At 48.6% G+C, this 13,976-nt stretch overlaps 1 protein-coding gene across 1 annotated transcript; it reads right to left on the bottom strand.

Annotated features, from left to right (window-relative positions):
* Positions 1 to 3,388: 3,388 nt before the first annotated feature.
* Positions 3,389 to 13,741, bottom strand: LOC113409315 (tumor necrosis factor receptor superfamily member 14-like; the record flags this gene model as incomplete). The annotated part of the gene is made up of 6 exons (XM_026663080.1): positions 3,389 to 4,598; positions 7,359 to 7,375; positions 8,489 to 8,670; positions 9,979 to 10,069; positions 12,149 to 12,304; positions 13,616 to 13,741. Coding segments are annotated over 6 exons (647 nt in total), but the record flags the coding sequence as incomplete, so codon positions are not given.
* Between the last annotated feature and the right edge of the window lie 235 nt (positions 13,742 to 13,976).

The raw sequence follows: 13,976 nt of genomic DNA, 5'->3' as shown, positions 1-13,976 counted from the left end.
GGAAACGGCAGATACAAAACAACAAACTATGGGGCTAGAGTAGCAGCGGATTCAGTACAACGCACCACAACGAGCTACTGTCCATTTAGAATCCTCAAACATTTCCCCATTCAAAGGGCAACTTTGGGGATAGGATTGTTTGTTTTTTTTTAAATCAGTGTCCGTTAATAAAAACTTCTGCCAATCTACATAATGAAAAGTCAATCCACTTAGACCCCCCAAGCGCCAGGCTGAGTATCACTGATGAGAACAAACCAAAATCTCCCCGCGGTATTTTTTTCTTACTAAATTAAGAAGGAAAAGTTTTATTTTCAATATTCATTTGTGTTGTTCTTTGCTGTTTCCACCAGATGGAGCCCAACAGCTTCTAAATACAGAGAGATTTTCTCGAAGAAGTAGTAAACAACCCCAAATCCCCGCGGGGGAAGGGCGGGTAGTTCGCGTTAGTAAAAAGGATCAATGTAAAAAATTCAGCTTCCTGGGATCTTCTTAGTCACAGAAGATTCCCACAATCCCTCCCCCACCCATGCACCCCCAAACCTCTCCCAGTCTCTCTGCTGGGCAGGGCCGATCTGGTTGGCTCCATTTTATTTCAGGAGCTTTCGGGATCCACTTACCCGGAGCATGGACCTGAGACCAGCCCGCAGAGCCTGTCTGTGTCTGCCCCCGCTGGGCATTGAGTCTCTGCCCGCTACAGCGCAGCGCGGCCGCCAGGTCCCGATCAGTGACAAGCTGCTGCCCTTAGCGAGCCTGGTGCCACCGCCCTGTCCTGGGGTGTCCGCCCCATGGATCCCCCGCGCCCTTCTCCGGAGCTCCCGGCCCGCTAGCAGGACACAAGCCCAAAGTCCTGCTCCGGTTCAGGTTCTAATCCAGGCCCGACGGCCCCGCAGCAGCAGCAAGAGACCAGCCCGGAACCAGCCCAGCTCGAGACAAAGTGAAAGTGAATGATGCAAGCAGGCGGGACTTTCCCAATAGGCTGCTCTTTAGGGTTATATTGTTAGAGGGCGAGAGACACTTAAAGTAAACCCACCAAGGGCGCCAATTAGGGGGGCAGGGGAGAGCAGCCCCCCGAGGTTCATACAGCAGGTGCAAGCTCCCAGGTGGAGCTCTTAACTACAGCCCAGCATTAGTGTCCGTTGTGCAGACGAGAGGTGCCCCGGGGCAGGGAGCCTGTATTTTGTTTACAAGCAGAGGCCCGGTGATTAAGATCAGAAATTGCTGGTGATTAAATGAAGAGGCTGGAAGTTTAGCTGTAAAAGAGGAATCCCTCCTTGGAGGGGGGAGAGGTTTTGTCAGAGAGATCAGGGGATTTGGGAAAAATACAGCAAAGCACTGAGCCAAGGTTACATTCAGAAAAGGGGGAGATTTGGGGGCTTAGGTGAAAAGAAGGGGTCAGACCCAGAGCAGGGTTAGCAGTGTATAGAGAAACAACAAGGCATCCGCTGGCACCTTAAAGACTAACAAGATTTGTTAGTCTTTAAGGTGCCAGCGGATGCCTTGTTGTTTTTGTGGATACAGACTAACATGGCTACCCCGATACTTGAGTGTATAGAGAAGTTCCCACTCTACCTATCCTAGTTATGTGGCCCCATCACTGTAGTATCTGAGGCTGCTCCTCACAGCCTCTAACCTATTTCTCCTCCCAGCCCCTCAGCAAGGTAGAGCAATGCTGTTATCCCCATTGTACAGGTGGGGAACTGAGGCACACACAGACTAAAGGTCAGATTTTCAAAGGTATTTAGGCACCTCGTGAGATTTTCAAATGCACTTAGAAGGTTTGGTGCTTTGTAAACCCCATTAGATGTCTAGCTGTAACTTTGGGTTCCTAAAAACCTTTACAATTCTGTCCTTAAAGCACTGGCCTGGGGTCAGAGAGGAAGTGCCTGGGGGGAGTAGAACCCAGTTCTTTCAGGGCTAGCTCCCTATCCAGCGACTCTAATAGGAGCAAAACCAAGGCAGCCAGTTCTCTGAGACTCCAGCAAATGGTCCCAGATGGATGTCACGGTTGACAGCATGAAAAGAAGCACACAGGTTAGGAAGGATGGAGAATGAGAGTAGCTCACTTAACTCCCAAGGGGTGGCAGGTTCTGCCCCATGCTGCGTTGTAGAGCAATGGCTGCTGTGCAATTTTACATTTTAACTGAAAACCATTTTGTTCAGTCATTTTTTGTTCAGAATTTGAGAAAAGGAAGGAATGAGGAAGGGCTGTATGAGTATCAGATGTGTTTATGCCACAAATTCTTAGGATTTCAACTGTATTCAGGCCAATTCCAGGACAAAGAACAGAAACTGTATCCACAGAGTCCATAAAGTCGATGATTATTGTCATGATTTGCATTATTCACTAGATAATTATCTTCATATAAAAACATACCTGCTTGTCTCCAGCAAAGACACAGCCTGGTACCCCAACAATGGGCTGGCTACTCTGCCTAGCAACAAGTCTCATCTAGCCAATCGAAAAAAAATCACGTTCTGTTCAACCTCCTCAGCCAATTACAGCGACAGAGAAAGAGTGGTTGTTGACCTGGCAAGACAGTCACCCAATCACAAAAATACAGCAATAGGAAATATCAGGCAGGGCCCACCCACATGGCTATCCTGCCTAGCAACTCCTCACAAAGTGGCTAAGGCCCAGTTAAAAAAACAACAACACGGATTTAGCCCATCAGGAAGGGAAGTCAGGTGATTGACAGACCAATATTAACCCCTTGTGGAGGGCAGGTTTCATGCCTTTTCCCTGCCTCTAGGATGAGTTGCAGACCCAGAGACTCAGTGGATGAGTCAGAGGGCCTCAGGCCCTGGGAAGGGGCTTAGTCTTCCCCCCACTCTATAGAAAACAAGCGTCTCTTCCCTACCTTTAAGCCTCCTCATAATGCAGCTTTTCCCTACTTGTCTGCTACTCTATCTTGCTGCATCACCCCCAGCATCTCCTGGCCTCCCACAATGGCAGCCTCCATCACCCATTCATCGGCCTCTCCCACAAGCACCTTGGCTCTTTCTTCCGCGGCTCACTTATGCCTGGTTCATCGCTCCAGACTAATCGAAAAGGCCACAGCACTCTCCTTCAAATCCCTCCACAAGACCCACTTCTACCATGCCACAGAATAATAATCATGCTGCTTTTCTCTCTTGTAATGCCTCTCATCCAAGCACTGCAGTGCTTAAACAACATATTAATGAATGAATCTTCGCAACCCGTTATCCCCACTGACAGGAAAGTTGCTCTGGGGGGAATATGACTTCACTGTCTTCTTCTTTCATACGCATCACACATCGATACCTAGATTGTCCAGCCCTCTGACTGCTGCTTTATCAAGGGTAGCAAGATGGTGCAGTCCACTCTCCAATCATCACTGTAAAAACAGTTTAGCTTTATTTCCAACCATACTTCTTACCTGGGATTTTATCTTACACATAGAGAAGGTTCAAAGCAAATCTGATTAACAAGAAACAATAAATGTGCAGATTTAATGTATTATGATATTGAACAAATATTTACAGCAAGACAAGATTTCTGTCCCCACCCTCTCTTGTCCTGTTATAAAACTAAAGCTATGTATAAAAACCACTTTGACTATGTGGTGATCTGGTCCAATATAGTCAAAAGAGCAACTGGTCCAATAGAGATTCCTGGATACCAGGAAGTGTTTCTGGCTGCAAAGCCCAGCGTGATAGGTGATTGTAATGAATAACTGGACGTTTAAGTGTAGTTACTGAATGAAACCAAGGCTATGTCTACACTTGAGTTTCATCGGTGATAGGGAACCGGTGAAAGAAAAGCACTGGTTTCTGTACTCAGTTACTTCCACAGGGTCAGAGAGTGTTTACATTTGCAGCATTTCATCACCCATGAGAGCAGCGCACTGAGGGCAGCTATCCCACTATAGGGCTTCTGGGAAGGGGAGGGTGAGCGCAGGGTCCCAGCGGCGGATCATTTACTCTGTGGAGCCACCATGGTCACTTGGCCAGATGAGCACTTGCAAACAAAACAGGAAGGGGAGTTTCAAAGTTCCTGCAGCTTTACAGGGGAGAGGCGGACGTCTGTTTACCTGGCCTCACAGCAGCAGAGCTGCTGGCCAGAGTGATCGCCCTAGGCACTGTGGGATATCCTCTGGAGGCTAAAAGGAAGAACGTGTCTCCACTTGCACATCACCACAAAAGGATCAGCGATAAGAACTGTACGCTTCTCGTCGAGGTGAGTTTCTGTTTCTTGTGAAACTTCTGTCATTGGCAAATGTAGACGCTCCCACGGTTTTTGTGCAAAACAGGGACTTTTTTCGCTTTAAATGGCAAGTGGAGACATCCCCCAAGAACCCAGAGTCTGCAGACATTACACCTAACAATGTGTCCATGAGGAAGGCTTCAGCATGACAGGACTTAGCCAGAGAAACTCAAGTTACATTGATGATGATGGCTGAAATTCAATGAAGAGCGATTTTCAGAAGCCTCCAATCCAATCACATGTGCAGGGCTGACAATGGCTTTCTTTCTTCCCCCACTGCTCTTGCCTTTGTTTGTTCCTAAGGAGAAATGATATCTGTCCCATTCTCTGTAGACTGGATCAAAGTTCTCTCAACCTGTCCTTTTGACTCATCCTTTAAGATATGACAAAATCAAACAAAGACATTATGAACATACAGTTACTAACAATCAAATGGCTGGTACATTTACCTATCACCTGCTAGAGTGTCATTCCCCACTTACAACAAAAGTGTACGTTATACTGTCTGGCATAATTTTTTCCTACAAAAAGTGTCTAGTTTGCTGGACGGATCTTAAGGCTTTGTAACTAACTAATTTCACATCATCTTAAACTGTGTAATGCCATAAAGATATAGATAAAACAGCAACTGTTCTAGAGATGCCCATTTCCAAACCAAATACGCTGAAAGGGAGACAAGGTAAGTAAGGTAATATCTTTTCTTGAACCAACTTTTGTTGATGGAAGAGACAAACTTTCAAGCTTCCCAGAGCTCTCCTTCAGGTCTGGGAAAGATAACCAGGGTGTAACAGCTAAAGGTGGGACAGACTGTTAAGCATAAGAGGTTAACACATGTTGCAAGAAACCATTTAAACAAAGTGGGCAATTAACACCTCTGCAAGTCATAGGACAAAGCAGGGTTAGTAGGTTACAAATGGTTGTAATGACTGGGATAACCGGTGTCTCTGCTGAGTCCATGATTTAGGGCTAGTCTACACTGGCAACGGTAAAGTGCTGCCGTGGCTTATGTGATCGCAGCAGAGCGCTGGGAGAGAGCTCTCTCAGTGCTCTAAAAAAACCACCTCCACAAGGGGCGTAGCTCCCAGTCAGTGAAGACAAGCCCTTAGGGCTTGGCTACACTTGCAGCTGTAGAGCGCTTTGGGTTAAACCAGTCTTCGGAGAGCGCACTACGGAAAGCGCTCCAGTCTGTCCACACTGACAGCTTCAAGCGCACTGGCATGGCCACATTTGCAGCGGCATTGGGAGCAGTGGATTATGGGCAGCTACCCCAGCGTGCAAGTGGCTGCAACATGCTTTTCAAATGAGGGGGGTGGAGTTGAGTGTGTTGTTAGTATGTGGGGGGAGAGAGAGTGGGCTTTTGGAGTGCTGAGAGTGTGTCAGCACGCTGTCTTGTAAATTCAGATCTCCCTAGCCCCCCTGCCTCTCTCTCACTCACTCAGTAAACGTTTGCTTTGCCCCGTTGCAGATAAGCAGCCGCTGTCTGAAACGGAGCTCTGAAAAGGCACTTCCGCATTCCTCAGCCAATTTCACAACAAAGAGAAGAGAGGCCACTTGACTTAAGGGGATGATGGGATGTTTCCGGAGGTCAGTCAGAGCACTGTAATGTAACTCCTCGTTCACACTGGCCCTGGGGCATCTCAGCCAATACGCAACAGCTGTTATCCCTCTCATGGAGGTGGAGTACCAGGAGCGCTCTAGCCAGGGAGTCAGAGCACTCTATGTGCCTTGCCACTGTGGACGGGGAGTAAATTAGAGCGCTCTGGGAGGCTTTATTGCGGTATAAAGTGCCAATGTAGCCAAGCCCTTAGTGTCTAGCAGAGTTATGAATTTAAGGGCAAGTCTACACTTAAAAAGCTGCAGCAGCGGAGCTGAGCTGCTGTAGCGCTTTAGTGAAGACACTACTACGCCGAGGGGAGAGCTTCTCCTGTCAGCGTCGTTAATCCACCTCCGTGAGAAGCGGTAGCTTCACTGGCGGGAGAAGTCCTCCTATCAACGTAGCGCTGTCTACACCAGGGGTTAGGTCTGTGTAACTACATCACTGGAGGGAGGGGATTTTTCATACCTGAGCGACGTCGTTCTACCGATGTACATTTGTAGTGCAGACCTTGCCTACACTCCCAGGCTCGTCTTGTGCAGGTTTCCTTCGAGGACGAGGAATGATAAGTCAGATAGGGAGTGATTGCTTTGTGAAAAGTGTTCACTCATGGGTAACAGGGTGTTTCTGTCTTTTATCGTTTTTCTAGTGTGAGTTTATTTGAGAGTGTAGTGATTGTCTGGTATCATCCCATAGTTGTTGGGGCAGCTGGTGCACTGGCTGAGGTACACCAAAAATCTGTCCTGCCTTGTATTTAGCTGTGGTGCTCCGGTTACCTTTCCCAGACCTGAAGAGGAGCTTTGTGAAGCTCAAAAACTCGTGTCTACCACCAACAGAAGTTAGTCCAGTAAAAGAAATGACCTCACCCACCTTGTCGGTCTCATGTATGTTTAAGCAGTTTGGGAAATAGGCTTTGGGAGATTAAAGGGCCAAAAGACAAAGGAAAAAAGTCCATTTTAACTTCAGATGTTAAAGATTCTTTTACTTTAAAGTGTGCTATCCCTCAGAGCCACTTGTTACAAAGGTTCATTACATTGTTTGGAGAATAGATGTCCATTTAGTGGGGATCCTGACCCTGGGGCACGTTTAACACTGAATTTTGCACTCCTATGGTACCTTCCATTTAGGGATCTCAAAGCACTTTACAAACATCATGGAGCAAATCACAGAGTATGCACGTGTAAGTGTGGGGGGAAGAGTCAAGTCTCATGGTATCCCATGAGGTAGGTATTTTTCCCATTTTACAGATGCAGAAAGTAAGGCATATTTACCCAGATCCTCCAAGATATTTAGGCTCCAAACTTCCATTGAAATCAGGAGTCTAAATACTTTTAAAATCAATGGACATTAAGAGCTTAAATACATTTAAGGATCTGGACCATAATGTTTAAGTGACTTGCTCCAAAGTCACATAGCGAGACACACACAGACACTCTCTCTCTCTCTCTCTCTCTTGGGGCAAGCTGACATAGCCATGGCAGAGACACTCAAGCAAACCCCTGCTCCAGGTGCTTGTGCATAAAAGACTAGACAACTCACCCCTGTCTCCTGTGCAGCTGCAAAGAAAAAGAAACAACCTCATCAGAAAACAGTCTGGTGCATTTTGTATTGACACATTTCTGTATTAATGTCCCAGGGCCAAGTCCTGCCCTTAGACGCATGCACAGCTCTCTTCGATTCAGTGGGGTCATATGGGTGCACATCCACAGAACATGGCCCCACTGGTGGCTCTGCACTACACTTAGACGCATCTTGAGGAATCACCCCACTGGGAGACGAAGGTGGTTAGGTGACAATGCTAACCCAATGTGATTTTGGGCTCTAACAATGCTTTGCATCCATACAGCACCTAATCTCTAAGGATCTCAAAGAGTTTTGCAAACAGCAAGCCACACAACCCTATAAGGGGGGCATTATGCCAAACAGCTACACTATGGCACAGGGAAATTGAGCGATTTGCAAAAATTCACACCTCTGGTCATTGGCAGAGCTGAGAATATTATCCAGGAGTCCTGATTCCCAGTCCCCAGCTAGAACCAGTAAACAACGTTCTCTCTTGGACCTGAGAATGTGTTCTTCTCTTGGTAGATAAATGAAGGGGGAAAACTGAGATGCTTATTTCTGAAGCAGGAACAGGTTATGAGTAGAGCCCAAACTCCCGTTCCATTAACACCACTGCTCCCCCAGCGAATGAAAAGGGAACTTTGTAAGCACATATCAGATACAAGCGGGAAAGATCATCAGGAGAGGAGAACTGGTCCAGGTTGCTCGGAGAACGTGAACAGCTGGTATTTTTAGCCACTGGGGAATCTGGCCTGGGAAAAAGGTCAATTTTGGCCATGAGTTGGGGAGGGAGAGGACCTTCCCGAGCTGGGCAGGGGGCATGTCCACTGCAGCTGGTGCGATAGCACAGCACCCTGGCCTGGGACCAGCCAGTTCACTCCATAAAGTAGGTCAAATTTAGGGCCAGTGGATCTTAAAGGCAACCCTTTAAAGAAGAGAGATTTAGACTCTCACAGGGATTCTCAGTTTCAAGAGGCTGTTCCAGTTACAGGTTGGCATGTTCTGGGGTGAAACAAAGACCAATGTGCCAAATTCAAACTCTGCCAGTCTGACCCCTTTAGAGACCCTCTGACAGGTTTCACAGGTCCCACGCTTTTCTTACTTACGTTTTACCCCACCTTTCGTCTTCTTCTTCCACCAAAAAAAGTACACTGCTCCAGCCACTGCAGGTACAATTAAAACTAAAATTATCAATGCCATCGCTGTGGCAGAAAGGCCTCTTTGTACACAAACTGCATCAGAAGTGGCTGTCCCGGCCTTTAGTTCTCTCATCCCTTCCTCTTTACACCTAAGATGAAGGAAGACGTTATTAAACATGTCAGCGTATCCACAGCCTTCTCACAGTCTCGATACACCCGTCATTCCACCAGGTGGCTTCCTTAATATAGTGAATCAAATATGACAAGACCCCATCCAGATTCTGGGCCTGATCCTGCAGTCTGTGGACAGGCCAAACTCCCACACATTTCAAGGCTGCAGGATTGGGCCCTTCGAGTGGTAGAAGCCTGCACATTGGAAAATTAAGTTATAAGGGCCCAAACTGTTAACAGAACATAGGATTAGACTGAAAAATACAAATACAATAAATTCACTGTACTGACCTCAGAAGTTTTTACCTGCCCACACCTCAGCGTAGGATTCTGTGTTTTTAATGCCAGTGTCACTGAGGTACCCAAGCAGCACAGGAAGTGGTGCTGCCACACTGACTTGGGAACGCCTCAGACAATCATCCATTGCAGAGCAAACCCTAACTGAGCCGAAGGGCCAGATTCACCCTTGCTCTACAGCCTCTTTGCACTGTTTGTGGGACAGACGGGCTGTGCGGTTGGGCTAGGACCTCACCTGGCGCAGGTGGGCCATGGTGGCGCAGGGGGCAGGCCAGAGATGGATTGGCTGAGGGAGGGGGCATGGCCAGGGCAGTTCTGCCCCCTATTAGTGGCCCCTAGGGGGCCATGACCACTGGTAGGCCTCAGAACTGACCTAACCTGAGTCAGGGGCTGAACTGGCCTCCAGCTGCCCATGCCAAGGAGGCAGAAAGGTCTTTAGGACTTGGTGGATAATCGAAGGAGGAGCTGGTTTTCAACTCTTAATTCTAACATGTGCCATATGTATTTGTAATCTGTGTTCTGTGAGGGCAAACCCTGCCCGCTCCTGTGTGGCCATGGGTCTCTGGCCATGGAACTGAGGCTGTTACACTGCATGGGTGGCCAGTCCCAGTATGGCCCTGGGCCTAGTTCTACACAGTCTCTCCACCATGTCACTGGGCTCTGTGCAGGGAGGATCTGGCAGAGGGGGCTGCAGTTGGAATCCACCGGCCATCCCATGTCACGGTTATAAACAGCCCCGAGGTGAATCCAGCCCTCACAGAGAGTGCCCAGGGTACGGAAAGCGATTCCTGGGGGAAGGATTTCCCCACCACACAGCTCACAGCCCTACTGATTTAGGGTTATGTTTCCCAGCTGCTGAACTTCAGGGCATCTCTAACCAGGTCTGATATAGCCGCAAAATTCAGGTACAAAGAAATAACAATGAATGGAAGGAGAGAATGCAGCGTGTAAAGCAAGGGAAAAGGCCATGTGTAGTCAGAGTCACCTACCTGGTCCATGGCTGACAGGTGTGTGACATGTTGGTTGCTGAGAAGGTTCCATCAGGGCAAACCTCACATACGTTGTCACTGAATTCTGTGCCTATAAAAGAGGACGACATAACTGGATACCTTCCTGAACATGCGGCCTAAAGAAGCTTTGATTTCAGAAAGGTCTCCATCCGCATCTCCTCACTGTCACCACCACCACCATGTTGCAGAGCCATCTCGGTTCGTTTAGGAGTTAGCACTTTAAGAATAGATCTGCACTGGCATTGTATTCCTGCCCTGTACTTAAATATTTCAGTACTCATAGAGCACAGGTACATGAGGAAAAATGCACCTCCTGCTGCCCCACATACCTGGGCCATTACAAGGGCCAACATCCCAAAGGAATAGTAAGACTCAAAATAATGGTGCCAAGCTGTGTAATAGCACAAAAGCTGCAACAGAACACAGCAGGGGTGGGGGGCACTCGGGTTTTGGGACTTGGACTTGCAGACCTATGGATATATTAGGTCGACTTACAACCACCGCAGTAAGTGCCCTTGTGGTGCATGTCCACACTCCCCTCCTTGGGCCAGTGGTGCATGTCCTCACCAGGAAGGCTTCCACCGACCTCAGAGGGGCAGTGTTGGGAGCTGACAGCCCGGTCTCCCAGCTCTGCTGGCAGCTCTGTGCAAGAAGCCTGGCTGCCCCACAGGTTCCTGGGCTCCTGGCAGGCTGCCTCACCCCATTCCCTGTTGACACTGACATAATTAGGTCCCTTCCTAGAGTGTCATTGTAAGGCGCCTGTTTGCCTTTTCCTGCACTTCTCTGCAACCTCCCTTTCTGTCGCAGTGTAGAAATGCTACTGAACAGCCTGGGTGACGTGTCAATGGAACAACACCACACACTCAGCTTCTCGCCAGCAGCTCCCATCCCAGTACCTCAAAGTGCGTTAAGCTCACATCACCCCCCTCAGTATCCACCTTCGGAAACACGCCTGGCTGGACAGTCAAGCTCATTAGTTATTAGAGCAAAGAACCGTGAGGTACTTTTGGTTAGTCTGGAACTCACATGTGCCCTTGATCAAAAGCCTTAACAATGGACCATGGCCTGGATCCACACCCGCTCTCTCTGTAAAGGGACTTGTGTCTCTACAGCAGGATGTACTCCAGTGTAATTAACAGGGAAAAGGTGTTGCTGAACAAGTCTGTTGCACCTTGAGAGCTCCAAAGGCAGCACTGTTTGAAGAAACGGGTGTGTTTAGCACACTGGTATTCCTAACAGAATTCTGTGCCCAAAAGCGTGCTTGAGGGAGCTCTGTTTGTACAAGCTGAAGCTGAACTCACTCTGCACTCTGCTGCTGCGTAGGTGGGCTGCCAACATGTTTGAGTACAAACCCACAGCCTCATGCAAATTGCTGCCTGCAAGAGCATCATGTGAGTGTCCAACGACACCCAAAGGAGTCTGAGCTCGTCACACCCTCTGACACACTTAACCTTGCCCCTGTATATTTCATGCTTGTTTAGGAGGGAAATGGCAGCTTTGTGTCTGCCCTGGATGGTGAACATAGCCCAGCTCTAGGGCAGGGCCCAGGGCAGGGAATAGCAATTCCAGAGCAGAGGACCCCCAGCAGCTTCCTCGCTTTCACGCCCCCGCCCCCCATGTATATTGAGGGAGCTCCATCGTGAGCGCCTCTGCTGAGCGCAGCTGGGGCAGTGTGTGCCGGGGACAGAGGCCGTCAGGACCCAAACCATTTCTGTCTCTATAGGTCAAAGCCAATTCCTACATGCAACCAACAGGCAACTCCGCTCCGTCAGCAGGCTGCAGCATTCTACACAGACCTAAGGGGTGGCCCCGGGCAGAGCACAGTTCAGCAGAGAATCCTGCCTTAGGGAGAAGAGGTCAGAGGCATCTGGCCAGGCACAGATGGACAGAAGTTGGCCACAGCTGTTACCTGGGCATCCAGCTCAACACAAGCTCTGACGTCACCCTGGAGCTGTGCAACTGAGTTACAAATGGCAGTCACACTCCCTCAGTGAGGGGGGCCCATGTACAGCCCAGCCACTCTTCCGGCTGCTTCCCCAGCATCACCTCAGTCTCACCTGGATTAAGTCTCAGCCAGTTTGCCCTGCTCTAGATTCGTTCTGTGACTGCAGGGGTTTGCCTTGGTGTTACAGAAGTTATGTTGCCTTACCAGGTATTTTCACCATAGAGCCAGGCAGGCAGATGGTGTAGGGACTACACATTTCACAGTCCAGGCCTGCAGCATGTGGGCAGAAATCCCCCGGGGCGCAGCCGCACACGGTGTTCTTCGTATACGTGCATTTTTCTTTTACCATCAGTCGGGCGCCTAAAGGAAAGTTACATGCATCACAAATACATTTACACAGGAACTAAACAGAGCAGATACAAAAACTAATGTGCACCCCCAGTCCTTGCTGATCCATGATACAGGGCACAGGAGCTAGAGGGGTTTGTTATGATGATTCCGTTTTACAAGTGTTGCCATGTAAATAGAACCATCTGGAGCCCGATTCTCTGCTGCCCTGCACCTTGTGTTGTATTTACATCTGTGCAAAGGGTACATGCAAAATGCTACCAAACCAGCATTCTCTACTCAGCTGCAGTTGAGATCGTGCTTTGCACCCACTCTGCATTCATCTGCACGGGTGTGAATAATGACAACGGCGGTGGAGAATCAGGCTCCCAGTAGCCACATATAAAGGACCACAACCTCCAGTCGAGTTGGCCACTGGAGGAGCAGTCCACTGTAGTGGGATTTTGGAGTGGTCATAACACCTGCTACACAACCCGTCCTCCTGGCTGCCCAACGGATCCCCATGTGCTGGGACAGCCTTTGGGGCCATAGGCAGCTGATGTAAACTAGAGCAGCCTGCAGGCTGTTCTAATTCATGCTGGGGACCAGACCCTGATGGCCCCAGGAGCAGAGGAGCACAATGGTTTCTTACTGTCACTCATGTCACTCCTGCCTCCTGAGGTACATGCGTGTTCCTCAGCCACTGCTCAGGATCTGGGATCTGAAAGGGAAGGTTCCTGGAGGGAGGGATAGCTCAGTGGTTTGAGCATTGGCCTGCTAAACCCAGGGTTGAGAGTTCAATCCTTGAGGGGGACATTTGGGGATTTAATTGGGGATTGGTCCTGCTTTGAGCAGGGGGTTGGACTAGATGACCTCCTGAGGTCCCTTTCAACCTTAACAATCTATGATGGTATCTCCCTGCAAACAATCCAGATCCTGATGGTGCAGAGCTGCTGCTCTACAACAAAGGACACCATGTGAAATGTTTGATTATAATTATTTTTATTGTGTTTGTTCTACTTCTGCTAAATCTAGAGATCCACTTTCCCCCTGAGAAGAATCTCCCGGGATGATTCCACAGCCCTTAATCAGTGGAAGATGTGCGACTGAAGCCCATGCACTGTGCTAGAAATCTCCACTTCAGTGATTTGCCCAAGATTGCAAGGAACTCAGTAAGAGAACTGTGAGCAAAACCCAGGACTCTTGACTTCCAGTCCTGGGCCCAAACAACTAGGCTGCTTTTGTATATGTGGGCTGGGGGAGACAACTCAGAAAAAAATAATTAAAATCCATCCCCCCCCCCCCCCCCCCCGCACACACACACACACCGGACAGCTTCCTTACCTGCATCGCAGACTTTACATCTCATGCACTCTGTTAGGCCATTGGGATGCTCTGTATATGTGTCGTCCACACAGGGCATGCATGTTGTGCTGACATTTTGTGTACAATGTTTGAACACCCTGCTCCCTAAAGCAAACAAAACAATTAGCTCCTGTGTAAACCAAGCTAATATATTTAATGCATTAATACAGAGATTGCAAAGGCGGGTAATTATGCATAACAAATGCACACGCTATGTGTGTGGATTTTACATGTTGCACACACTACCATGAGAAATAAAAGGTAAACGTCTCAGAACTAGACTGCCAGAACTGAAATCCTCTATTTGTGCACAACACAGATACAGCACAGACAGAAACAA

The sequence above is a fragment of the Terrapene carolina genome, unplaced genomic scaffold (genome assembly GCF_002925995.2).
Source record: "Terrapene carolina triunguis isolate 2854851 unplaced genomic scaffold, T_m_triunguis-2.0 Scaffold32335, whole genome shotgun sequence".
Classification (NCBI taxonomy): Eukaryota; Metazoa; Chordata; order Testudines; family Emydidae; genus Terrapene; species Terrapene triunguis.
This window is presented reverse-complemented; position numbering and strand designations above follow the sequence as displayed.